Source organism: Nannobrachium achirus, assembly GCF_963921795.1.
Source record: "Nannobrachium achirus genome assembly, chromosome: 12".
NCBI lineage: Eukaryota > Metazoa > Chordata > Actinopteri > Myctophiformes > Myctophidae > Nannobrachium > Nannobrachium achirus.
This window is the reverse complement of record NC_137832.1, coordinates 45,125,843-45,153,153: the sequence shown is the minus strand read 5'-3', so window position 1 is coordinate 45,153,153 and position 27,311 is coordinate 45,125,843. Positions and strand designations below refer to the sequence as shown.

Here is a 27,311-nt window from a genome sequence, read left to right as displayed (position 1 = left end):
GCCTATTATTGTTATTATTATTATTATTTCGAAAGTAGAACAACCATTAAAAATTCATAATCATTTAAAGTTTGTATCGTGCTCGGACTCTCTGTCCTGACAGCTTGCTGCTGCTGCTGTTATAGATCAGCCTATTTGTCGTATGATGGTGTTGCGCGCTGAAAATATCAGAGCTACAGGCTCACAACACGTCTCAACTCGCCAGGTTGAGAGCTTGTATATCTGCCATTTAGATATGCAGAAACACCGTCGTACGGCGAAGGCTCGAAGCACATTTTCTCCAATTTATCAGCGCGGTGTACGGGACTACTTGGTTCGCTTGGAGTCGGGGTTTAGGTTTACTGTTATGACAAACAGAACCGGGCGTGATCTGAACCGGACCCGGTTGAGGATAATAAAACAGGGATACAAACGTCTATGGGTCGTGGAATCAGTGCCACTTGGATACGAGCAAGAACAGTGACTGTCTGATCACAGCAATGGATGGATTAAGTGCCAAGAAAAGTGGTGAAAGTTGGTGACGATGCAGGCAAGTTGCTTGCGCCATCATGACATGATAACATTAACAAAACAAAACAAGTTTGCATATTAAGGTTGAATGAGATGTAAAAGCCCAAATCATATGAATTGGTAGGCTACTGTGCGACCGCATCGCGCAAGCAGTTCCCTTGCGCCCACTTTATTCATTTTATTTTTTGGCAAGCCCTCTGAGTCTGCACGAGTAGATTAATATAGACATTATTTTGTTAATTATAAAAACAGTAACAGATTGCATCTGTGATAAAGTGGAAGAAGTGCAGCGCTATAACATAAAACAGTTTAATAATCGGCACGTAGAGAGCAAAGACGCGTACACTCAAAGCTTATCCCAAGCAGCTGAGACGCTCATGGACCCATTTACTCCCAGATAGCTTTGCGCTTACCCCCAATGCAACGCGAAATATCCAAGATGGCGGTATTTGCGAACTGGGTTATGCATGGATATGCTATTCATTATCTGGGTTAGGCAGGCAGTGGACCTAAAGCAGAAAAAACATTCATATTGAGTAATATTGTGAGTAATATCGATATCGAGGTATTCAACAACGTTAACGAATATCAAAGGTTTTCCTAATATCGCCCAGCCTTACTTCAAATAATTATCAAAACCTTTGCCTTGATTACCATTGACTAAAGGTTTTTTTTTTAATATAGTGAAAATAGGATATCTACACGCTTACAAGGCATCACATGGCAATGCGCTATGAGCTTGTAGATCTGCTATTTTCATATTTCCAACACCGGCCATCATACACCCAAGTATAATACAGAGTCAAGTGGTTAATTAGACTAATTGGATTTTCAACAATTGTAAGTAATAAACAAATAAATTAATCATTAATTAACATAGCCTACATGATTAATATTGCTTAGGTTATTGGTTATAAATATCAGTTTGACATTAAACAAAGTAAACTCAACCAAGCCTAAGATGTTGCCTTCGAGTTCAAATCAGATATACAACAATGATCGTTCTGGAAATGAACAACAGAACAGCTCAGGAGACTGAATGAGGGTTAAGGACATCGCAAGTGGCGTGTGCAAAATAAAGTATTTAGTTGGCCTCTGGAGTATATTTCTCTCTGGACTTCTGCAGTATGTGGCTGATTATTCACAAACCTAGCCTAGCTTAAATCAATCATGATTTTTAAGTCCTCGTCACGGACAGAAAATATATTATTGCACTGTGTGTTCTGTTTATGTGTCCAAGTATAATAGGTATTGTGGTGACTCAACAGTGAGCTGATGTTTTGACAATTGTGGTTTGTAGGGGTGAAGATCGGATTCTGGACACACTCAGCATAACTATGCAGAGTATGCAGGGTGACACGTGATGACCTAGCAAGAGAAAGGGACGAGGGAAACTTGGCTCTCCTCTTGCTATCACAGCCTCTCAGTTTGCATGCTTGACTGACCACAGTTCTCTCCTCATTGACCACAATGGCTCGTCAGCAGTACACACACCCCCCACCCTCAAAACATACACGCGCGCACACGCACACACTCCTGCTATTCACCCGCTAACACAGTTGGCAGGATTCCAATATATCCTCCATTGACTGTGCAGATTAATTCTGGAAATCATACTCCTTGAGGATTCCCTTAATGGAGGTACATTTTGGTTTCTGTTTTTTTTTCATACTTTCTAGCAAACTGCAACAAGAGGAGTCTGTTTGGTTTTGTGCCATCAAAAGTAGGGCTGTCACAATTATTACATAATCGTCTAATCGTGATTATTTGACATTATCGCAATTATTTTGTCATAATCGTCATAATCGTGAATGTTGAGAAATGTCAGAAATAGTGGAAATAGCAGATCTACAAGCTCACAACGTGCCGCGATGCGACGCGTTGTGAGCTTGTAGATCGCTATTTCCACTATCAATGTTATTTTTTAAGTAGTAAGTTGTCAAATATGTCAGTAATTTCTTCATGTATTTAGGTTTTGTGTCATATCTGCCATGTGCAACTTCAAAGCCTAAAAGCCAAACAGAAATGTAATTGTCAATGACAAAAAACAATTAATTCGTTAATCGCCAATTATTTGAGTGACAATTAATCGTCATGTAAAATGTCATATCGTGACAGCCCTAATCAAAAGGCTTAAGGCATCCAGACTTAAAGACAGACTAAACGCAGAAAGACCAGATAACACAGACCACAAGAAAGACATTCTAGCTCAAAAACTAAATTGTGTTCTAAAAAGGATTCACACTTTGTCATATCCCAAAAATAAGCTATAGATTGTAGATTGTCTATTTTCGGCAAGCAAGATGCAACACCGTCATATGATAGATTATAGATAATGCATTAATTAGGTGGCCAGGTGAACATAACGTTGCCTCCCTGTCACTACTGTTTTGAATTGGCTGCCTGGTTGCGTTCCTGGCACGTACAGTCCACTCTCAGATTCGTGAGGATCCAAAACGTCCCCCACGCTTACACGCTTACCCCCCCCCCCCCCCTCTAAAAGGGTTATGCAGTAAAAAGTGTAAGGGAGTCTTCATTTCCCGGCTTGTATAAGGAAGTGTGTTACTGTGCAGTAACTAAGTAATCACATAACCACAAACAGCATACAAAAAACGAAGCAGACAACAATAAGAAATAGTATTGCTAAGGCTGGGGCTCCACCAAAAAGACGGCGTTGTGCCAGTCTCCGGTATGATGTGGGCTAGGCTGTCTCTCCTGGGGGGAGGCACTGGGTCCAGGTCCACACAGTCCTCTGCATGGCCCCCAACACCAGTGGGATGTAGGTCACCAGCTGCAAAGTGGTCTTGGAGTTTGAGTGTGACCAAAACTAATTATCAGTATTTGAAATGTTAGCATTGTGATGTTTTCTATGGTCTCTAAAACTCTATTCGGAGATTTTGGACAGTTTTTTCCCCCGTTTACACCACATCTCTTCGCTTGTAGATCATCTTATTTTGGGCGAATGTTCACCCCAGGGGATGCTGGGGTATAAGTGGTTAAGAAGAGAAGATGGTCTGTAAAAAGCTCCTACAGGTCTTGGAAAAGAAAAGCCACAGTTCCACTTTGGCTTTCGTCCCCTCCTGTGATCCTCTGGCTAATGGCTACATGACACTATACCAAGTCTAGGACCCACTCAAGACAACGTAATGCAAAGGGTTTCCCTGAAAGAGGTGCCTCAAGCCAGTGGCATCACCGATTAAGGTCGCTTGGAATCCAATGCTTAAGTGTCCTTTGATGATTTCCTCTGATCCTCGAACCTAAAGTGGGCACTTTCAGGCGTTCTGTGAAGCACTTCGATGCCGACAGTGTTTTGCCTTTTTGCTTATTACAGTAAAGGAGACCAGCTTTACAGAGAAACATGCACATTTGTCAAAGCAGCTCCACAGGAGGTAATAGAGGAATGCCTAATTTGTTGGCATAACAGCCATTATGACTGTCTTCTACCCTGACTGTCAGCATTGGCGTCTGTGTCACTCTGCAAGAATTTAAAGACCAGGGAGGTTATCCCACATCTGCACTCCTCAAACAAGCTGGAGACAGATAAGCCTTAGTGTGAGAAGTAAAAGGTCAAGGCCTTATGAATGAACCACTGAGGCTAATGCGAAGGCATAACATAGTAGTTAACCTTGAACTCTATGGAACTTGCATCAAATACACTGATCTTTATGACTGCAAAACATCAACAACGACAACAAGACCTCTGTGTGTTTCAGAGGCGTTTTAGGAACAGGGGTTGGCTGCTTAGTTAACCACTTACGGTTGACCGGAGTCCCTCGGGGCGCTATACAAGTGTATTCTGCTTTCAGTCATTGTGGGGAAAGCTTTGACTGAAAATAGCCGATCGACAAGTTCACAACATGTTATAACATGACGTGTTGTGACCTTGTCAATCTGCAATTTTAAATGAAAGCTTTCACCACAATATGGATGCTAGTAGTAGGGTTTAAGTGGTTAAACCAGGTTTTGGTGAAATCAAGCATTCCAAAGCAGACTTGGCGTCAGTGAGAGGCTTAACTCACCGCCGTTTGGGTAATTTCCCATTCTGCCAAACCAAATGGGCTTCATTCCAATTCCAGACAAGAGTCAAGACTGGAAATGGACTACAGTCAGATCAAAAGGCTCCCTTTCTAACGAATTACAGAGCAGGTCACACCGCTGTAATCTAGCCAATGATCACATAGGCTCACTGACTTTCATCATCAACAGTCAGGTCCCTTGATCAACCGCACCTATTTTTGTATACAGGTGAGTATCAACTTTAGAATCAACACTATACCAACATTGAAAGGGAAAGACATTTACTATATGTTGCAAAACATTTACTCTGAGCAGCATCAATTTATTTTTGTTCAATTTAAGCTGACATCCAGCAATGTCACTGGTTGAGCATTTTGACAGCAACATAGCCACATGGTTAGGGTTAGTTGCATGTGTCTGAAACATGTGCCAAATTATCATTGAACTAGTGTTGAACTTACATCAAACCCCTCCCTATAGTGTGCAACAGGAGAGTCCAAAAATATTCAGTTTCAAAGCTACAGTATATCTACACAAGACAAAAAGGGATATCCCTATGGACCGGGGGAGATATTAGACTTTTAAGTCATCAGGCTGAGGCTGTGAGCCACTCTGCTGCATGTGCATTTGACAAATAGTTCTTACATGTGGCAAATCCCATTTACACCATTTACAGAACATAGTTGGTGAGATGAACAAGGCAATGTGCTTGACAGATGACATGTAGGCTACGATGCATAAGGCAAGTCATGCCGTGAGAGCAGAACCACAGAATCTGATGTTAATTTAATCCTGTGAGTGTTAAAATTCAATCTGACTGACTGAGGAAGACATTGAACTTGTGTTGTACTTGTGTTGCACTACATGCATCCCTTGCCCATACTGTGCAACAGGAGAGTATTAAAAAAATATATTCAAAAAATATATATATTCAAATTCAATAGATTTTCTTATATCAACATCAGGTTCTCTTTTCTGCATGTTCCTCAGTCACATCGGTCACCTGCATGTCCTCTCAACACATTAGGGATGGGATGATATGAACATTTCATGTCATGATTATTGTGGTCAAAGCAATTGCGATTTATGATATTATCGCAATAATCAAAATATCCCCAACATACATTATCCTGGGTTGGAACAATTGCCAAAAACTAGCTGATCTACAGTACAAGCTCACAAAGAGATTTGGTAGAGACAGGGTGAAAAAAAAAAAGACTGTATCAAGTACGTTATTTACAGGTCCATTTTACCAATAGAGGGTTTAAGTTGTACCAGGTACCAGAAATAGAAGGTGAACTGATCCTCTTGGCTGGCAGATCCATCTTCAGCATCCTTCACCCAATACCTCTCATCCCCCCTCCGCAAATGTCAAAACCAATTCTCAACCTCAACTCTCTCCCATTTAAGTCGTAATCTCTAGTATGCCACACCTCTGTCAAGAAGATTATAATTTTCCACCCCTGTCTACCAAGACATCTCCAAAAGTTACAAATGGATTGCCATGAAATGTGCTGTGCTCTTTCATGGTCCCAAGAGGAAGAAAAGTATTGATTTTAGTGACGCTGTCGCTGTGACCTTTTGTCTAGCACCACCATCAGACCAAAATTTCCATTTTGAATTAAGTGTATCTCCTAAATCCTTAGTCGTACAAAAACATGAACATTCATAGGCCTGAGCGATGTATCAGAAACATATTGATTTTGGTGAACCCATGACCTTTCCTCTAGTTCCAAAGTCAGACCAAGCACTCAAATGAGCAAACTGGGGAGGTTTTAGGCTTTATTGGTTAACAATGCTTTAAAAGCTATGAGAAATAGCTGAGAGAGGATGATTGTTTGGTCTCTCCAATCTTGATTGATTGACTGATGCAGAATTGACTGATGCAGAACAATTTACAATTAGACCGTCACTAAACTGAAAACAATGCTATCTATATGAGCCGTTCAAAAAACACTTATCATAATTAGCGTTCCCTTATTATGGCAGAGTGGGACAACACAAGCAAGAATCTCTAGTCTACTCCTGAGCAAGAGCGCAGTGGGCAATCGACCCAGACTGGAGCAAGTTCCAAACAAGACCTATCGCACTCACGTAGCCATCTACTTTGCTTCCAGGCAGTAATTCAATACCATTAGACACGGCTCCCCAACCTCCTCCATTACCTGTGCAGCTGAATGCAGCCGCTACCAAATTCAGCTGTGCCCCTTAGCGCAGAAAGTTGCGTGCAGAACTGAGAAGTAGCATAGCAAGCCCCGGAGCCCCCAGAGAATAGAACACAATTGGTTGACTATCACAGGCATGGAGTACATGCCTTCATATCAGAGAGGCTTTCTGGAGTCCCATTTCCATGTTTGCAGCAGTCATTTGAGAAGCAGCTCACTTCTTCCATTGCATGATGCCACCATAGGGTAAAACACATTGCATAATGCCAACATACACTGGTGGCACATTATTATCCTACAAAATAGCAATAGTTTCAGCAAAATGGTTTCATTTCAGACAGCAAATACCGGTAGTCACTTTGAATTTTCACACAGGGTTAAATTAACATTCTGTATTTTACATTTTAAGCTTGCCTTATGCATTGTAGCCTAAGCCTACATATCATCTGTCAAGCACATTGCCTTGTTCATCTCAGCAATCATTGATGCTGTAGGCTATTAACTTCTTTTTCTGGGGACCACCTCCTGGAACTCTCTTAGGGACACCTGGGGGTCCCTGGACCACACTTTAAGAACAACTGCAAAAACCAACACTAATGACACATGCAGACTGCACAAGCAAATGTATTTGTGTAAATGTGTGTGGTTGTGTGTGTGTGTGTGTGTGAGAGAGAGAGAGAGAGAGAGAGAGAGAGAGAGAGAGAGAGAGAGAATGTGTGTGCCTTCCTCCATGTGCAAGTGTTGATGACCCATGCATGTTTACTCGTGTGTAAGCAAATGTGTGTGTCTATGAATGAATGCTTCCATGTAAATAATGTGTGTGTGTGTGTGTGTGTGTGTGTGTGTGTGTGTGTGTGTGTGTGTGTGTGTGTGTGTGTGTGTGTGTGTGTGTGTGCACGCGTGTGAGTGCGCGTGTGTGAGCTGTGAGTGAGTGTAGGCATTTGTTAAATGAACTGCATCCAAAATCCTTTTGCATACATTGAGGGCACTGACATTATATACCATGGCAAGGACCATATTTACATTTCACATAAAACACTTCTGAATTAAAGAGTCATCATCATTAGTCTTCACAAATAATGAGTTAGTTCATATGGCACTCAGTAGCCGTTTAACCGGTGACAAAGGCATTGTGCTCATACTGTCCACTGTCATTGTGTGGAAATGTTACCCTGTTATATAGGCTTAAAGCCCAGTTAGTCTAGGCCACCTCCGAACCCTGTGGTTCCAGCTATCCATCCACCACTATCAATCATTTTGATTGATAGGTACCAAATAGACTCTTAAAGGTTTGTAACTCTGACATTGTACAAATGTGCCTCTTTTGTGCACTCTGCGTTATGGGGGACAGTGGTCAAATATAATGCATACCAAACTGGTTGTCCTTCATGAAATAAAACATACTTTTAAGAACCGCTGAGTTTCAATGCAAAACTTACCTCCCGAGCTCATTTCCAATTTCGTAAAATTCCTCAACATTTTGCTGGTTGAAAATGGTCATATTGTCCTGCTCCAGGGGGGACGCTTCCTTCCAAACCCACGACCGCTCCTCTCCTCCTCACAACAGCACCATCCCTGTCAGCCCCTGGACAGGTTACTGACAGCCTTCCTCATACTTGGGAGCTTTCAGACGAAAACAAGGGGGGAGGGATGCAGATAGAACCATCATTTAGAACACAACTCTCTACTGATATAGCATTAGGATCCACCACTTCAACAAAAGAGCGGTGAACCTTTTGGCTATACGTCACGACTCCTATAATTGATTTTCTCTGTTCTGCTCTCTCTCCCTCAGTCTCTCTCCTCTGCTTTACAAAGAGAGAGGTTATGTTACATGCCATGTACTTCTGCCTGTCTGCTCTTATTTAAAAAGATGTGACCATTAAGCACGTCAGATCAGTGTCGCTGCATAAATGTTGGTAATGGATCGCGGTTCCCTGAAAAGCCTCACGTAGTCTAAAGAACAGAACACGGGATTTGGCAACACAACACTACAACTCCTTGTATTCCAGTAAAGAAAATGAGTGCTCGATCGTTCGTGGATCTTTTGCGCAGCAGCGCAGGTGTCTATCAAATGATAGCCATATATCTAAACTGTATTTCTTCTTCTTTTCTAACTCTCAGCCGCCCAACAACCAAATGCCCACATTTGTTATCAAAGCACTGGCTTTAAAACAATGTTTTAAAAGCGGACTCGATCGCCCCTTCCTTGCATGGGTATATCTTCCCCTGTAGAACCGTGATAGCCTGATAGGCAGCCCAACGTTATCACATTTGGTCGGGGAAACTGCAACAATGTCTGAATATTAATAAAGTAGACTATCTTACATACATGGTGACGTTGTCTTCTATCCCGCTCCAAATAAATCCGCGATTGCATGCGCTTGGAGAGGCGTAGGTTCCCTAGTTTTGATCACGGAAGACAACGTTGCCGTGTGAACGGGGAGCAATGTAACAATGTAGCCCAGTGGTGTGTCTGTCTGTCTGGAGGCTGGAAGACTACAATGTGGCCACCGTTTCAACCACAGGGGGGCAGCAGAGCTTTCACTTTTCTGAAGCCAGGGATTTGCATTTGCTCACCTTTCACCTTTATATCACTATGATAAGTTGACCCTATTAGTCTGGACAGTTGAAACAAGGATTTTCAGTTTTTTTCTTTGCGTAGGTTTGCAGTTTGGCTTTGTTATGATGGACGTCTTAGAACGGGTGGAGGAGGTGGTGTTGGCAGCACAGGAGTTGCCCAACATTGCCAGAAATATGAGGGAGATGGTGGAGTTGGCCAACGCTAGGGCTGTGGCTTTGACTGATGCCCAGGCCACAGCTGTGAATGCCACGTTCCAATGTGTCATTTGCAGAGGTTTGTTGCGACCGTAGGTCGCAGTTACTTGTACTCCAGGGGCGTGCACAGACATTTTGAGGGGGGGGGTGCTCAAGTGGAAAAAAAAGGCACCTTGTGCAGCGCGTGGAACCGTCGACTGCCAGTAGTTAGGGATGGGAAGTGTTGCATTGGTGATTCAATGTTTGGGGGACGTGAATTGAATGATGTCACGTGGACAGCGCTTACACATACATTACAGGAGTTAACAGGTACAGACAATGGTCTATTGATATGCATACATGCCCTGCTGTGACATATCCAGGCTATATCTATTGATATGCATGCATCAATTAAATGTGTATTTGGCTGCGGATCCCCATCTCAAAATATTTTGTTCCAGGGACCCCCAGAAGCAAAGACTTTAGTTAATTTGGGTCTTGCCTCAAGCTAGATGCAGAATAGATACATGCTGTTTTGATTACAGATAGCCTACACATGTGGCAAGATTCCAGAGCATTTTGGGGCATAAATATATTAGAACCTTTTAATCCAGAATTGACCAATGTCACCATGGTCCATGCACACTGCACAAAACAACAAAACAAACACTGTACAAAAACATGGGGTCTGTCTGGGGGGGGGGGGGGGGGGGGGGTCTCAGATGAGTAAAGACCCCATCCAAAAGTAAACAGGTTATTCTGTCTGCTTTCAAATTGTAGTAAATGAACTCAGGTTGTTTTAAAACCTACAAAACAACTCTAATATTATGAAAATCGGACATTAACTGGCTGGTGTACTGTTCTGGGAGGTCCCAAAATAGATAACCCCCAGGGGCGGGGGTCTTAACATTTTACACCCATCATTTACTCATTTGAGTCCTTGACCCAGAACACATAGGATTGGCATGTTTAATTACGTTTCTAGGTTGTCTAGAAGCCAAGATAGCACAAATTATGTATTTTATGTCGGCCATTTTGCATTTGGATTTTTGGATTCCCCATGCTCTGAAGATTCCAAAAATGTATAGTTTTACTAATCTCCAAAACTTTTGAACAAAAGTACACAGTGAACCTGACTAAAAAAGGGCACTTTCATCCAGGAAGGCAAAAGGGCAGGTGCTCTGGCACCCCCTAGTGTCTACCTGTGCACGTCCCTCCTATACTATCCAAACCTCCACCGGCTGTCCGTCAGTCCGTCAGTCAGTCAGTCCGTCAGTCAGTCAGTCTGTCACACGTCACACTTTTGCCCTGCTCATATCTCCGCAACCGTTGCCCCGATCCATGCCAGATTTTGCACACACACTCCTTGCCTGCCAAACTACAACCTCCAAGGACCCCCGGAGCTCCAGGGACCAAGTCCCTGGGGGACCCCCCACCCCAGGTGTAAAAAATGACCAAATGTGCAAAAATGACCAAATGACCACCCCAACGGGGCTGCTCACGGGGAATTCCCGGGGACCACCGACTCCTGGTGCTCCAGAACGGATGCAAAAGTGGTGGCGCCCCCAGTGGAGGACCCCCTCCACTGCAGCTCACATAAAATGCCTTAACTCGGGCTAGGAGCGACCGGGAGAGCCGGGGCCGGTACCTATTTGTCCGCCTCGGCGGCGCGGAGACCCCACCCCTCATTTCTCACATGGCCCTCTTCTAGCGCCACCATGAGGCCGATTCTTGCAAAACACATTTTTGGACACTGCTCCTACAATTTTTGCCCTAAAATCACGCAAATCGGTACACAGTATGTCTACACTCATGTCATCAACTTGGATCTGTCCCATATAGCGCCACCTTCAGGCCGATTTTTTAAAACACATTTTTGGACACTGCTCCTACAATCTTTGCCCTAAAATCACGCAAATCACTACACAGTATGTCTACACTCATGTCATCAACATGGATCTGCAAATCGCTACACAGTATGTCTACACTCATGTCATCAACATGGATCTGTCCCATATTGCGGCACCTCTCACAGTCATGTAATCAAAACGCATCTGTCCCATCTAGCGCCACCATCAGGACTATTTTGGAAAAACACATTTTTGGTGTAATTAGGTCGCTTATCTCCCGATCTCCCGATTAGGGAGTCTTACTGGTAGCCTACATTAAGTTTATCTCTTGGAGGTTTCTTTTCTTGCAACAGTAGGCCTATTTGGTTTTAAAACACTTATGTATTTGACAAGTACCAGCTCAGTCATCTTGTGAATCTAGTGTCGGCCCTGAGACCCTGCTTTCCTTTAGGTTTTTCATGTGGTTAACAAAACTATTCTGATTATTTCTGTCTTACAGATGCCATGACTGGCATTGTGGTGGCACCATGCTGCAGGAGTCTGGTGGGGTGTGCCACCTGCATTGCAGAATGGGTGCAAGGCTCTCCAAACTGCCCGAAATTCCACAACGGTGGTTTCGGGAGTGTCACTTCAACTTAAGCGGCATGGTGGAGGAGCTGATGGCAGTCATGGGCGAGCTTCTGCAAGAGTAAAAACACGCCACCTCTATTCTACCTATGAGGGCAGATTCTGTCAATGCATTTCAATGGGAATAGTGTTTGTTTTGGAAGAAATATGCAAATGGAAGCAAACTGATTCATTCCCATTGAAATGCATTGTCAAAATCTGCCCTTATAGGCAGAAAAAATGCCCTTTAGGTTGGGTTTTTGTTTAATGGTCCTTGTCATGTTTAAAATGTTCCTGTACTGCCCCCATAGGCAGAAAGTGTAGCATGACCATGCCCTTTAGGTTTTAGTGTTTTTGTTTAAATGGTCCTTTCCTTGAAAAAATAAATCCTGTACTAAAAAGTTCCTTTTGTGGGAAAATGTTAATTATGTACAAAAGTTCCTGTAGTGGAAAAAGGAAGGTCAATAAAGCAATGTACACACTAGTCTTGCTACCATTTCTAATCTTTCATGAACTGAATGTGTAGTTGCTTATTATAATAGTCAAACTGTAAGGAATATACAGTGACTGTCAGAATCCAAGGAGCAGGGACTTTTTCATTAACTTCTGGTAGATGCCTTTGTGAAAACAATTACCATGTGACCATGGCAGAATGGGAAAAATTCTTAATATGATGTGAATATCAGCCATAGATCTCATTGGGAGTTACAATACACCCACGGGACAATATCTTGTATTGTACATAAAGGAGCAGAGATGTGATTCTCAACATTCCAAGGAGACAGAGAATTACAAGGCCACTTTGAATACATAATCTAAACTAAAAAACACTGCCTTCCCTCAGACAGAATGCTGAGGAAACAAAGCAGGAGACTGACATGACTGAGCCATGTATTTAAGGGAAAAGGTAATTCATGATTTTCAAATGTACACCTGCCATGTTGAGGACTAACATATGTCACAAACAAATGAATAAGCTTTGCCCATGTCAAATTGAAAAACCTATGTTGGTAGCCTAGGACACATTTGAAACCGAATAGCTGAGTGTTTAGTGAGACAACCTGGGGATCCAGAGTCTTGGTTATACCAGATTAGATTCCAGGCCAGGCCAGCAATGTGTCAATGTGTGTCCCTGAGCAAGATGACCCATAATTACACCCTGAGCACCGTAGAATGGTTGCTCACTGCTTCAAAAATGCTTAGGACAAATATTCAATTATGTGCAAATATACCGTGCCAAAAACCTATTAATCAAGGAATTATGTGGGTAGCTTTATGGCTTGGAGCCTCTGCTTGAAGACCAAAAGTCTAACATCTAGATTCACTACAGTATGGATTTAGTGTCCCTTCCTGCCCAGGAGACCCAGGTTTGAATCTCAGTTATTATATTTTCACATGGGCAGAGATAATTGGGTTGTGTGGTAAAGCAAACTGTATACCGAATGTATAAGTAGGCTATAACAGATTTGAACAAGTACAATGTATTATCTGCATAATTAACGACAATTCAATTAAAACTTTATTCCAGACATACAGGAGGTCCATGTAGTACATACAGAAGCAACATCCCATAACAAATTAAACAATTACAAATATAAATGAATCATATACAGGTACCTCTGGCACCAACTGTTCATCAGTTAATTGTGTAATCAAATACAACAAAATATAACGTAAGTCAATGATGCCACATTTAAGAATGTAAAGATAATGTAAAATGTCATAAAAAAAGTTTGGCATCAATATATTATAATATAGAAACATACCAGTCAGTCATGACTATTACGGTGTGTTATGGGGACCTCTGCTGGTGACATATTAGAACATTTTCAATCACCCCTACAGTGAACAGAGGTATGTGCTTATGTTATGTTGGATATATCCATTTAATTTGTTAATTAACTTTGCATACCCCTTCGGTTTTAACCAAGTGGTACACCTATCCACAGTCCTACCCCACCCCCACTGTATGTTCTGGGGTGTTAACGTTTTCAGATTTTTCCTCTTGATCTCCAGTGCACAGGTGATTAGCCACTAATGTGTTTAGTCAAATAACTAGAAAATATTGTTCCTTCGAAACAATGGTGGGCTCGCTTCAAGCCAAAAAAAACAATGGCTATAAAAGTACAAAATGTCAAGATCGCAGGCAGTGGTCTCTTTGACGTTACTGACGCAATCGGACGCTGCATGCATGATTTGAGGCATTTTGTTCCAAAAATGTGTTATGCAAAAGTTGACCCGCTGGTGGCGCTATAACAGGACAATGTGAGAAGGGTGGCATCTGTTCCTTGACCTAGTGGGAATGTGCTTGCAAGATTTCACTCACATCACAGGCTGTGTTCATGATTTGAGGTGTTTTTGGCCACTTTATCGCTGCTTGCAGCAATATTTATTATTATTAATATTATTAAAACAGGGTTTTAACCCTAACCCTAAAACGGGTTTAAGCGTTTTACAAACTGCTCAAAATTATATAGCGACCCCCTTTGGCCATTTGGGGTAAGATTGGTAACCCTAACCCTAACCCTAACTAACCCACTATTTTGTCATGAAATTGTGACTTTGCGTGCATGTTTTAGAGGCAGAAGAATAATTTGCATAAAACTGCAATATTCATTGAATTATTAAAAAAAATCAGATCAGACAGATCTTTAGATATCGGTCAAAAGTTCATAAAAAAAAGTTCAGTGCACGTGACGTAACAATCCCAGGATAAAAACGGGTTTAAGCATTTTACAAACTGCTCAAAATGGCGGAAAATCTAAGAGCGGAGCTTACTTAACAAAGACACAGATGTCTTCCACTTGAGTCAAGGCATATACCTGTACTACACTTTTAGACAGACTGTGGTTAATTTCATAGGTTATAGATGATATACAACTAAGACAAGCTTAAAATACAAATAAAGAGCCTTTGATTGGTTTGTGCTAATCAAACCAGTTCAGATTTCCAAAACCTCTTATAAGGTCTTGGCCCTTGAGTACTAGAGGCAAATAAGGTCACTTATTGTTGTGACCTGGTCGCCTAACTAACGACAAGGACCACCAGAGTCTTCAGGCTCTGGTGGCAGAGCTGGTTCTGTCCAGAGATGGTTCCATCCTCTGGATGGACTCGTCGTTTGATTGCCCTTAGGCCTACTAGCATGGCTCCTACCATCATCACCATTAGGTCCTTGGTTCTTTCCTGGCTTGGTTAAACGGTCGTCCCATATCTTGACGACAAGGACCTTGTGTAGATTTGATATTAGGTTTGTAGGATCAAAACCTAATATGATCATAATAATATGAACCTAATGAAACGTCAAGTTAGAAAAGTGCTATTGTATGGGGAACCTGCACAGAAATGAGAACCCCAACACGAAGCGGACAGGATGTAAGACAGGGTCTGATAGCGGCGTGGCTTCCTTGTGAATCTCTGGCTTCATAAAAAGATATTTGTAACTATTTTACCATTGCATCACAGTACAGATGTCATAGAATATCCTCTAAGTACTGAAAATGGGTAGCGATTATCTTCAAGCTGAGCATGGATATATAGGGATACACAAGGACTGTCTTGGGTCTAGAGCACTGTTTCTGAAAAGGTCTGATCCCTCTGTACGATCCCTCTTCCATCACCTGCAAACCAGCGTTGAGCAAAAGTAGATTCTGTTTCTGATTCATTGGTCTCTCCTCCTTCCGCCATGCCGTATCGCAGCTTACAGCAAGGTGAGAGAAAGAAAGGCCAGGAGAAGACAAGTGGGACGGTTGTCTGGACGTTTCTCTCCAGGAAGTTGAACACAGGGTTCCACCAGGCCCTCGTCAGGTAGTGGTTAGGCACCCGTTGCAGAGCACGCGTATTGGCCATTTCGTGGTAGCCCCAGAATAACCTGGTGGTGAAGAAGTAGGCAATGACGATGTCGATGCTGTAGTGCTCGTGACTAATCAGGATGAAGATTATCCCCGTGGCGCTTGCCAACCAACACAGCCAATGGTACAACCACATCGATGGCGGGGAGTACTCTTTGATGAAGAGGTAGAGGAGGGACAGCATGACGGTATGCCCGCTGTAGAGATAATCACCACACATTCGATGAGACCCTGTTACACTCATACCTCCTCCTGCCATCAGCGTGAATAGCCTCAAAACCTGAGCTGTCGTGTCATTATGCAACTTGGGACCACAGACAATATGTTTCCCGGGAACAGGCAACGTTGTAATGTACATGGTGACACAACGATACATGTACAGAGTGCCAAGCAGAAAGAAAAACCTACGACTTATTATAGACTTGTGTTTCAGAGAAAGCCACTGGATGGACCACAGTAGTAGTAGTACGAGTCCGACGACCTCGGTTACTGTCAACGCCCAAGGGATTTCGTCCACGTAGTCTAAGACCTTATCGGGGAGTGGTTGGGTGAGCAAGGCTTTGGGCATACTCTCGTGCACTGCGGTGAGGGTCAACGCAGTCAGGATACCGACAAGCACGGTGTAGAGGAAGGCTAGGCCTGTCTTCCACCACTCGTTAGGCAGCATGTCTGTGGGTCCTTTGGGGATCGGGACTTCAGTGTAGTCACAGTGATGGCTGATGTGGTTAGTCCCATCTCTGTCAATGTCACGAGCACCCGCTGGTGCTGGAGACGTGTCAATGGCGGTGGACGATGCAGGGGAGGGGTGTGGGCAAACCAGGTCGCTGTTGACGACCTGGCATGGTGGGAGGCGTGGGATTGATGGCAGACTCTCGGGTATTGCAACTTTGATTTCCAAGTGGGATGGGTTGCCATCGTTGTCATGGACACGTTCAGAAGTGGCCATTGAAGATGAACTGAACCCAATTACGAGCTTGTTGACACCTCAAGAATCACAGCCCAAGGAATGTATCACGGGCCAATCAGGACAGTGTACTGTTTCAATCACGTATAGGCTATCAATATCAATACACAGGTTGGATCAGATCAGATTCAATCAATTCAGAATTAAGAGAGGGTATTCTTAACCAAATCCCTCTCTCATATAAACATCTCTCCACCTTCTAGCCGTCCTTCCTCCTCTCTTCGGGTGCAATCACCTGCTGCTCTGTATAGTGCTTCTTCATCAACACCATCCGGCTTCTGGAGTCCAGTGGTTCACACGACTTATATAGCTACATATGTTTCTGTCACAACTTATGACGCAATATGATTTCCCATATATGGTGCTGTACAGCACCATATATGGAGTCCGCCGTCCTCTAAAGCAGAGTGGGTCAGTGGGATTTTTCATTAAAAAAATAAATAAAAAAAACGTTTTTGTTGACATTGTGACATCACGTGACATCACCTCAACCCTGGATTTCCATACATGGAGACGACTGGATCATCACCTAGATCTCCATATATGGAGCAGACCTCTAGATCTGATACAGATGATGCCCTGTTAGGGGAACCACACTAATAGAATCCCTTCTATGCCCATAAAAGGGGACAAGGACTGAGAGACAGATACTGCACGCACGGACGGATGTCTGGGGTCTCACAGCACATGGTTGGTTCTACAAACAGGGATCTCCATATATGGGCATAAAAAGGATTGTATGTATGATGTCAGACGTCATAGACGTCATAGGACCTTCACATAACGAGTAACTGAGTAGGGCTAGTAGTGTGGTTAATTAACCCTGGTAATTGACATTATCGAAACGAAGTGGATAAAAGCCCAAACATTTTTTGAGGCTTCTTTAGGACCTAACAATGGATTTTAGCCTTGGATACCAAACTTTATTTAGAAAATTACTCATAGAATTATCCATATCAAGTTGGGCTCCCATCGACTTTCTATACAGGAGGAAAATACCCAGAAAAAGATCTGCTGTAAGTAGGATGTGAGGGGTCTAACTAGGGGTTTGTCATGATTCAGAATCCATTGCAAGCATTTGTTTTGCACAAAAAGACTTTCCTTGGGCTAGAAATGCCCCCCCAAAACACCCAAAAAACTGTGAAAAGTGATGACTCACTCATCAATAAACCATCTTTTTGTGGGCCCATTTCTAGCCCAAGGAACAAAATGCTTGCAATGGATTCAGAATCATGACAAACCCCTAGTTAGACCCCTCACATCCTACTTAAAGCAGATTTGTTTTCTGGGAATTTTCCTCCTTTATAGAAAGTCGATGGGAGCCCAACTTGATATGGATAATTCTATGGGTAATTTTCAAAATAAAGTTTGGTATCCAAGGCTAAAATCCATCGTTAGGTCCTAAAGAAGCATGAAAAAAAGTTTGGCGCTTTTATCCGCTTCGTTTCGATAATTTGTTAAGACAACCCACTATAGGGCTCCACCAGGAGCGTTGCATTGTGCCGGCGTCGTGATGGCGTAAAAAAGAATTATGACAAAAAGCGTCACTTTTCTGCTATGCAAAGATTAACAAAAAGCAGGTTCACGTTGCTGGCAAAAAAAAAATCACACTTGTGTGGCCTGAAGAACAGCGCCCCTCCCTTAACGTGTGTGGTCAGAAAAGGTACTGCAGGCTACATACAGACAGACAGACAGACAGACAGACAGACAGACAGACAGACAGACAGACAGACAGACAGACAGACACGGACGCATACCCACACACACAGCCACGTATAGGAGACGGTGTGACCACCGCTCAAAAAAAGAAATCTCTTACCTAGCACAGTAGTGTGTTGCCTATAACAACCACACTAATTAAGAAATATAGTGAACATCTACAAGCTCACAACGTGAGGCGAAGCACCATGCTGCACATTTGTAGATCTGCTATTTTCACTAGTTTGGGCCCCGGGGCAAAACGTCTAATCCTTCTTTTGGGTCTCGACCTGAAACGTTTGTGAACCACTGCTCTAAAGAGCAGACCCCACCCAGTCCAAACAAAGAGAAATCCAGGTATAAACGTAGGTCTATGTAGAATTATGTCTCTCATCTCTCTGTCCGATCACCTACAAACCAGTGGTGTGCAAAGCTGATTCTGATTCTGATTCACTGTTCTCCCCTCCTCCTTCCGCCATGCCGTATCGCTGTTTACAGCCAGGTGAGAGAAAGAAAGGCCAGGAGAAGACAAGTGGGACGGTTGTCTGGACGTTTCTCTCCAAGAAGTTGAACGCAGGGTTCCACCAGGCCCTCGTCAGGTAGCGGTTAGGCACCCGTTGCAGTGCATGCGTATTGGCCATTTCGTGGTAATACCAGAATAACCTGGTGGTGAAGAAGTAGGCAATGACGATGTCGATGCTGTAGTGCTCGTGACTAATCAGGATGAAGATTATTCCTGTGGCGCTTGCCAACCAACACAGCCAATGGTACAACCACATCGATGGCGGGGAGTACTCTTTGATGAAGAGGTAGAGGAGGGACAGCATGACGGTGTGCCCGCTGTAGAGATAATCACCACACATTCGATGAGACTTTGTCAAACCCATACCTCCTCCTGACATCAGCTTTAGTAGCCTCCAAACCTGAGCTGTAGTGTCATCGTTCAACTTGGAATCGCAGACAATGTGTTTCCCAGGAACAGACAAAGTTGTAATGTACATGGTGACACAACGATACATGTACAGAGTACCAAGCAGAAAGAAAAACCTACGACTTATTATAGACTTGTGTTTCAGAGACAGCCACTGGATGGACCACATTAGAAGTAGTATGAATCCGATGACCTCGGTTACTGTCAACGCCCCGGGGATTTCGTCTATGTAGTCTAAGATCTTATCAGGGAGGGGTTGGGTGAGCAAAGGTTCGGGCATACTCTCGTGCACCGCGTTGATGGTCATCGCAGTCAGGATCCCGACAAGCACGGTGTAGAGGAAGGCCAGGCCTGTCTTCCACCACTCGTTAGGCAGCAGGTCTGTGTGTCCCTTGGGGATCGGGACTTCAGTGTAGTCACAGTGATGGCTGATGTGGTTAGTCCCATCTCTGTCAATGTCACGAGCACCCGCTGGTGCTGGAGACGTGTCAATGGCGGCGGAAGATGCAGGGGAGGGGGGTGGCATCAGGTCACTGTTAGCAACCTGGCATGGGATGCGCGGGATCGATGGCAGACTCTTAGGTATTGTGATTTCCAAGTGGGCAGGGATGCCAACGTTGTCATGGACAAGTTCAGAAGTGGCCATTGAAGATCAACTGAACCCAATTCCGAGCTTATCGACACCTCAAGAATCGCAGCCTCACTAATGTATCACCTGGCCAATCAGGACAGTGTATATATAGGCTAGCAATATCTATATACTGGCTGGATCAGACTAGATCCAAACATGAATTCAGAATGAATGTGTTAGTTGGTTAATTTGACAGTATCTTAACCCCTAATTTAAAGATTTCTCCTCCTTTTAGCCTTCCAGCGGTCCTACAGATGTTACTCATCACACTTGACGCAATATGGTTTCCCAAATATGGTGCTGCACAGCACCATATATGGAGTCCGCTGTGCTCTAAAGGCCAAACAAACAGAAATCCGGGTATGAAAATAGGCTTATGTAGAATTATGGTTCCTTCATATATGTCTGAAACTAGGCTGTATTAAACTCTCAAGTATCGTGTTGGCTTGCGTCCGGCCCCTCTGATTGTGTGTTCCGGTCTGTGAGGCGTCTTTGTCGTTGCTATAATAACAAGTCATCTGTGGCCATGAAGGTCATACGCATAAACGTCTTTGTGATTTTGTGTACATGTAAAGTGCAAGCTTGAGGTAGCACTAACATTTTCAAGATAAAGAAAAAAATATGTCAAAAGAATGGACTCAAAGCAGAAATAAACATTAATTCTGTCAGTGGCATATTTAGTGATGCACGGAAGCAGGGATTGAACCCGGGATCCCCACTCGCTAGACCAACACACAAACCATCGTGCCAATAGGGCTGATGCCGTTTGGTAGGGCTGTTGTGGGCTGATTCATGGCTGTACTAACTATGAGCGCTACAATCACCCTCCTGATCTTTGGAGCACGTCCTCGTGCTTCATGCCGCACACAACGTCTCTCATGTCCCTCAAACAAAGATACCACACTCCTCATAGTCCAGCCAATCTGAGGTTTGACCCAAAAGAAATTGCAATAGTAATGGTTCAAGGTTTTTTTATGATCCTTAGGGTCATCCAAAACACACATTAAAAATTGTCCAAAACACTCTAAGTGGATCAAGGTAAATTCAGGGGGTTCAAGTTTGGGTCCCTTCACTTACTATACAGGGAATAAAATACCTACAAAAGAATGAATCTTTAACTAGCATGTGAGGGGTCTAACTAGGTTTTTTTCCATGATTCTGAATCCATTGAAAGCATTTGTTTCGCACCAAAAACATTCCTCTGGCTTAAAATGGACCCTCAAAAGTGTGAAAAGTGATGACTCATCACTAAACCATCACTACACCATAGTGTTTTGGGTCCGTCTTTGGCCCGAGGAATGTTTAAGTCAATGGGAGCCCAACTTGATTTGGCCGCTGTGGCGACCCCGAAGGTCAACTCGGGCGCCCTAGCTAAATCATTAGTGCAAAATTTCGCGCTTTAAGTCAAAATTTCACGAAAATAGCATTTGCTCCCCTTAAATCCCCACACTACCTGTCACAACCCACATCTCTACCAGTCTCACACACACACGCACACACAGGCATGTACACACACCAGGCCCATGGAGACATAGACATCAAAGGGGGCTTGAGCCCCCGTCCTATACGTTGCCTTGTGTGTATGTCCATTTTGCGAATGGGAAGGTGTATCAAATGCTAATTTACGTATCCGTAATTAGACTGCCTGCACTGCCTGTTCTGGGCAGGGCCTTGGTGGCTGAATGTACCATGGTTCCATGCTGAAATTGTATTGTTTTACACATGTGGCATCGGAGAAAAAAAAAAAAAAAAAAAAAATATATATATATATATATATATATATATATTTGTATACATTTACCTTTCTTTGTATACATTTAATCTCACTGAGACCCCTTAGGCCATATTCAAAGATGCCCCTATCCTCAAAAAACGAAACTAACGCATCAGGGGACCACCTAAAATAATCTTGCATAGGGCCACCTGAACCGGCACTGTGAGCAAGACTGACACATAACTCCATAAGTGGGCATGATTGTCATCATAGTGATGATGCACGTGTCAAGGAACAGCAGCTTAAAACTGGAATGCATCGCATTATTTAGAGTGTAAGCAATGTTCTCCTGGACACAGAGGTTACAGTCATCTCATTTCATGTGTTCTTTTACTAACATGAAGTTAATTCAAGTGTTAATAGTTTTACTTGGTGTGAGTTGTAACATTTGGACATTGGCACTGACCACAATGCCACCAACCCCCCTGGTAGTGGCTAGTGACGTGGACTTTAAGCTCATGAGTGACATGAACAACAAGTCAGGGAAGTCCTACACCCTCGGCCTGGCCAACCGCCTGTATGGAGATCAGTCCTACCAGTTCCTAAATGCCGGGAAGCACTATGACACACAGCTGGAGCCAACGGCCCTGGCAGTGGCCAGCAACACATTTTCCCTGTCTCTGTTCAAACAGCTGACAGAAAAGAACAACGCCAGCAATGTGTTCTACTCTCCTCTCAGCATCTTCTCGGCTCTGGCCATGGTACTGCTGGGGGCCCGTGGCAACACCGCCACCCAGATGTCAGAGGTCCTGTACTTTAAGGACGGCGTCCACACAGACTTCTCTAAGCTCATGAGTGACCTTAACATCGACCGGGACAAGTCGAAGTCCTACGCCCTCAGCCTGGTCAACCGCCTGTATGGACGCCTGTATGGAGAGAAGTTCTACGCCCTCAGCCTGGCCAACCGTCTGTATGGAGATCAGTCCTACCAGTTAAATCAGGAGTTCCTAAGTGCCACCAGGAAGCACTATGGTGCACAGCTGGAGCCTGTGGACTTCATTGGCAACGCAGAAGGAGCCAGGCTGAACGTGAACAGCTGGGTGGAGAAACAAACACAAAGTAAAATCAAGGACTTGCTTGCCCCGGGTGTGGTGGATGGACGTACCAGACTGGTGTTGGCCAATGCCATCTACTTCAAAGCCAAGTGGGACAAGTCATTCCATGAGCACCGCACCAGGGATGAACAGTTCAGACTCAGCAAGACCGAAAGCAAGCCGGTGAAGATGATGTACCAGACGAGTACATTCCCTCTTGCCTACATTCCTGAAGTCAAGTGTCAGGTTGTAGAGCTGCCCTACATAGGGAAAGACCTCAGCATGCTTATCTTTCTGCCCGATGAGATGGAGGACGATAGGACAGGCCTGGAGGCACTCATGAAGACACTTATGTCTCTGCCCGTTGAGATGGAGGACGATACCTTTGACGATACGACAGGTCTGGTGGCACTAGAAAATAATCTAACTTATGAAAGGTTTGTGCACTGGACCAATCCAAACAACATGTGGCAGAAGGAAGTTCTGCTTGGCCTGCCTCGCTTCAAGATGGAGGAGACATATGACATGAAAGACACCTTGATCAAGATGGGCATGGTGGATGCCTTTGACGAAGAAGAGAGTGACTTCTCCGGCATGTCTCCAGCCAACGACCTGGTGCTTTCCAAGGTGGTGCACAAGGCCTTTGTGGAAGTGAACGAGGAGGGCACTGAGGCAGCTGCCGCCTCTGCTGGGGTGATCACGTTTCTTTCACAACGTCCTCGGCCTCGTCGCTTCATTGCTGACCACCCCTTCCTCTTCTTCATCCGACACAACCCCACCATGAGCATCCTCTTTGCAGGCCGATACTGCTCCCCTCCTTGAGTTGGATCTCATCTCAGCTCTGGTCCTGCTGGACCGCAGATACTGTACTGTTTTGCATGCTCACTCAAAACAATAACAAGGACTGAATGATACAGAGATCTCCATACGCATACAAGGGACAAGTACCGACAGATACAGAGGTCTCATATGGGCATATCATATATATATGGGCATGTCCCCACTCAGTACGCATCACTACACAAGCATATTTTTTTTATATTGTTTTGCCACAGAAGCACAAACACAGCTGCTAGAACCAAACATGGGTGGAATCACTCTTGGATGTCGGAATGGCAGCATGGAATGTGGGATGCACCTTAGTGTGGGGATTTAAGGGGAGCAAATGCTAATTTTGTGCAATTTGGACTTAAAGCGCGTGCTAATCAGTCTAAAAGTTCAAAATTTTGCACAGATGTAGCTCAGGGCATGCTCTAATGATTTAGCTAGGGCGCCCGAGTCTGCAACATTCGGGGTCGCCACAGTGGCCAAATCAAGTTGGGCTCCCATCGACTTTAGTAATGAAAAGTGATAAGTCATCACTTTTCAGAGTTTTGTTGGTGCTGTGGTGACCCCGAAGGTCGCCGACTCGGGCGCCCTAGCTAAATCATTAGAGCATGCCCTGACCAACATCTGTACAGAATTTTGCACTTTTAGACTTTAGCACGAGAAAAAAAAAACCTAAGGCCTCCGACTAACATGAATACTCACCCATACGTGTATTGTTTTCTGAGGCCATTTCTATCCCACTGAATGTTTTTTGTGCAAAACAAATGCCTGCAATGGATTCAGCATCATGACAAACCCCTAGTTAGACCCCTTAGATCCTCCTTAAATACCCAGAAAAAAATCTGGGTATTTTCCTCCTGTATAGAAAGTCAATGGGAGCCCAACTTGATTTGGCCGCTATGGCGACCCCGAAGGTCGCAGACTCGGGCGCCCTAGCTAAATCATTAGAGCAAGCCCTGGGCTACATCTGTGCAAAATTTCGCGCTTTAAGTCAAAATTGCACGATAATAGCATTTGCTCCCCTTAAATCCCCACACTACCTGTCACAACCCACATCTCTACCAGTGTCTCACACACACACACACACACACACACACACACACACACACACACACACACACACACACACACACACACACACACACACACACACACACACACACACACACAGGCATGTACACACACCAGGCCCATGGAGACATAGACATCAAAGGGGGCTTGAGCCCCTGTCCTTTTATCCGTCTGTGCCCTCTCCAGACCATGAATGCAGTTTTTACTATGGTGAAATAAGGTGCAAATGCTCTCTTTCCATGCCATACCTGAAGACAGCATTCAAGAGAATTGCCTTGTACAAACTCTCTGGAACCTGAATGCAGCACTTTATGTTGAAAGAATTGCTCTCCAGGTCTCCGGTATTTACTTGATTCAGTGATGTGTCAAGCGCTGCGACGCGTTGAGCTTGAGGGCTGCTAGCCTCTCCAATACGTTGCCTTGTGTGTATGTCCATGTTGCGAATGGGAAGGTGTATCAAATGCTAATTTACGTATCCATATGTCCCTTTTCTGATTTGACATCATAGTGATGAGACGTCATTGTGGGTCCATCCTGTGATGTCATGTGGGTCTGTCATCATCATCAGCGCCGCTCACTTTCCACAGGTGTGATTTCTTCTTCAGTTTTCAAATAACCTGGCATCACCAGACTTTCCACCTCGGAGGAAAGCCTGGTATTCATTTTAAACAGGCTGTGTGATCCGGTCTAGGCGTGGCCTAGCCAGAAGAAGCGGCGCCACTTTGTTTTGGTCCCTCCCTGTTTGTTTTCCCAATCCCCATTTAAATGCTTGAGAAGTGTTAGCCTTGCGCGTCGCTGCGAGTTGGACTAAAAGATGGATATACCAAACGAACTATACAAAAAATAAGCAAAACTACGCTGCATCAAGGGTTTTATTTGGTAGGACCCAAAATGATGCCCTTGAGTGTGGGTAATTCTTTTGGGTTAAAACTGTTCAATGGTTTGATCTTTCCGGCCAAAGTGTAGTCCATCTAGGTCTAGGACTACAAGATGACATAGGTTGTTTCCGCTCCCAACCGGATCAGAAACTTGAAAATGCTACTGATCCCAGTCTAGTTTTCAACTATAATGACATGCATGTGTGTGTGTGTGTGTGTGTGTGTGTGTGTGTGTGTGTGTGTGTGTGTGTGTGTGTGTGTGTGTGTGTGTGTGTGTGTGTGTGTGTGTTGGGGTATAGGGGGTATAGGGGTTTGGGGGCACAGATCCGTCACAAGGCCCTGAGAGAGAACTTTGCTGACAACCATATAATGAGCTTCTGCTGAGGATCTCGTGCCATTATTGTGTCTTTATCTCCTCTCTTCTGAAATGTGGAGGCAGGGCAGAAGATGGAGAGGGAGAGAAAGTAAATAACACAGCAAATTACCCATGCTTATTTATTCAGACACATCAAGCCTCCCTCCTCTCCCCGCTCTTTTCAAGGGCCAAATCACATTCAGACGAAAAAGAAAAGAAAAAAGAAACGGTTGAAAGGACAAAAAGATAATAGTCGACCAGAAAATAAGAGGAACAAAAAAATAATGAGAGAGAATGGAGAAAACAAGAATTGACACATTGTCAATACATAAGCTGGTCACATTTGGGTTAAAAAGGCGGGGACGTTTAACAATGTTACCATAATGCTTTGAATGAGCGTGACAAAGTGAACATATAACTGACTGACTATATTGTGGGATGAAATCTGCAGTAGACGGCTGTGAATTGCTGTAAGTGGCATCTCTTTGATATTGAAGTAGGACTGTCATCTAAGGGGTAGCCTACTGTCATTTTAAAAAGTAATCTTACAATACTAGTTAATATGTTTATGATGTCATTGTGAGAATGTGCTATAGTGTTGTAGTCAAGTCCACCTAAAGTGTCCAAGTCAAGTCCAAGTCCTAGGGGGTTCGAGTCCGTTTTGTCTTATTAAAAAAAAGGACAAATAAGACTTGGACTTGGACTATATGTAGTACAATATCCCAAATCACAGACGATATTTATCCAGTCTAATATCATGATATGGATACAAAAATAATATGAATTTAAAAAGAATTATAGATTATAGGTCTACTACTGTAATCTATAACATTTTTAAACATTGCTGTTATAGCTGTGTCATTGTAATAAAGCTGCATGATTATGGCAAAACTTATATTATCAAACAAAATCTTATTTTAATATTTTTTAATAAAAGCTAAAATAAATAAATAAGGTTTCCCTATTCAAACACATAGCAGTACGTGCATGTCTGCATTTCATTGTTTAAGGTGAGAAATGTACCTTATGTCATTAGTCTGATGCCTTCAAGTATATGCAAAGCAAAAAAATACCCCATGTTACTGCTTCAAGTTGTTTTGATTCGTTTTAACCTCTCTACAGAGACTTACAATGTTACACTTCTCTCTATTGATCAGTGCACTTTAAAACGTTCGGACGAGGCTTAACGAGTTGTAATAGGCTACACCTGGAAAGACAAAAAGAGAAAAGACGTCAATTCTTAATCCAGCGGTACGGGTGGATTAATGATCACAAAGGCTGTGTTTGGAATTGGAAGCTGTGTAGGCCTACTGTTTAAATAAGGACTTATTTATTTGGGAACATGTCGAGGATGTCCTGCAGGCTGCAGGTAAGAGGAAAGCAGAGAGAGTTGT

At 43.6% G+C, this 27,311-nt stretch overlaps 4 protein-coding genes across 5 annotated transcripts in view; 1 reads left to right on the top strand and 3 right to left on the bottom strand.

The window, feature by feature from the left end:
* The window catches only part of dapk1 (death-associated protein kinase 1), a 98,455-nt gene extending 89,304 nt beyond the window's left edge, over positions 1 to 9,151 (bottom strand). The window contains exons 1-2 of one of the 2 annotated variants that reach the window (XM_080738877.1): positions 9,021 to 9,151; positions 8,132 to 8,315 (exon numbers count right to left, since the gene is read on the bottom strand). In XM_080738877.1, coding sequence (XP_080595003.1) covers positions 8,132 to 8,193 — 62 coding nt within the window. In that variant the 5' untranslated portion in view covers positions 8,194 to 8,315; positions 9,021 to 9,151. The remainder of the gene's footprint in view (positions 1 to 8,131; positions 8,316 to 9,020) is intronic. The other variant, XM_080738876.1, reaches the window with a different exon arrangement.
* A 6,315-nt stretch (positions 9,152 to 15,466) lies between these two features.
* Positions 15,467 to 16,699, bottom strand: LOC308295619 (phosphatidylcholine:ceramide cholinephosphotransferase 2-like; the record flags this gene model as incomplete). Its single annotated transcript, XM_080738669.1, has 1 exon — positions 15,467 to 16,699. One exon carries the CDS (start codon positions 16,697 to 16,699, stop codon positions 15,467 to 15,469), a length of 1,233 nt encoding a protein of 410 aa, XP_080594795.1.
* Positions 16,700 to 18,825: 2,126 nt separating this feature from the next.
* Positions 18,826 to 19,992, bottom strand: LOC308295618 (phosphatidylcholine:ceramide cholinephosphotransferase 2-like; the record flags this gene model as incomplete). The annotated part of the gene is made up of 1 exon (XM_080738668.1): positions 18,826 to 19,992. The coding sequence occupies one exon, from the start codon at positions 19,990 to 19,992 to the stop codon at positions 18,826 to 18,828; it is 1,167 nt and encodes a 388-aa protein (XP_080594794.1).
* A 2,169-nt stretch (positions 19,993 to 22,161) lies between these two features.
* On the top strand, positions 22,162 to 23,607 carry LOC308295617 (leukocyte elastase inhibitor-like; the record flags this gene model as incomplete). Its single annotated transcript, XM_080738667.1, has 1 exon — positions 22,162 to 23,607. The coding sequence occupies one exon, from the start codon at positions 22,162 to 22,164 to the stop codon at positions 23,605 to 23,607; it is 1,446 nt and encodes a 481-aa protein (XP_080594793.1).
* Between the last annotated feature and the right edge of the window lie 3,704 nt (positions 23,608 to 27,311).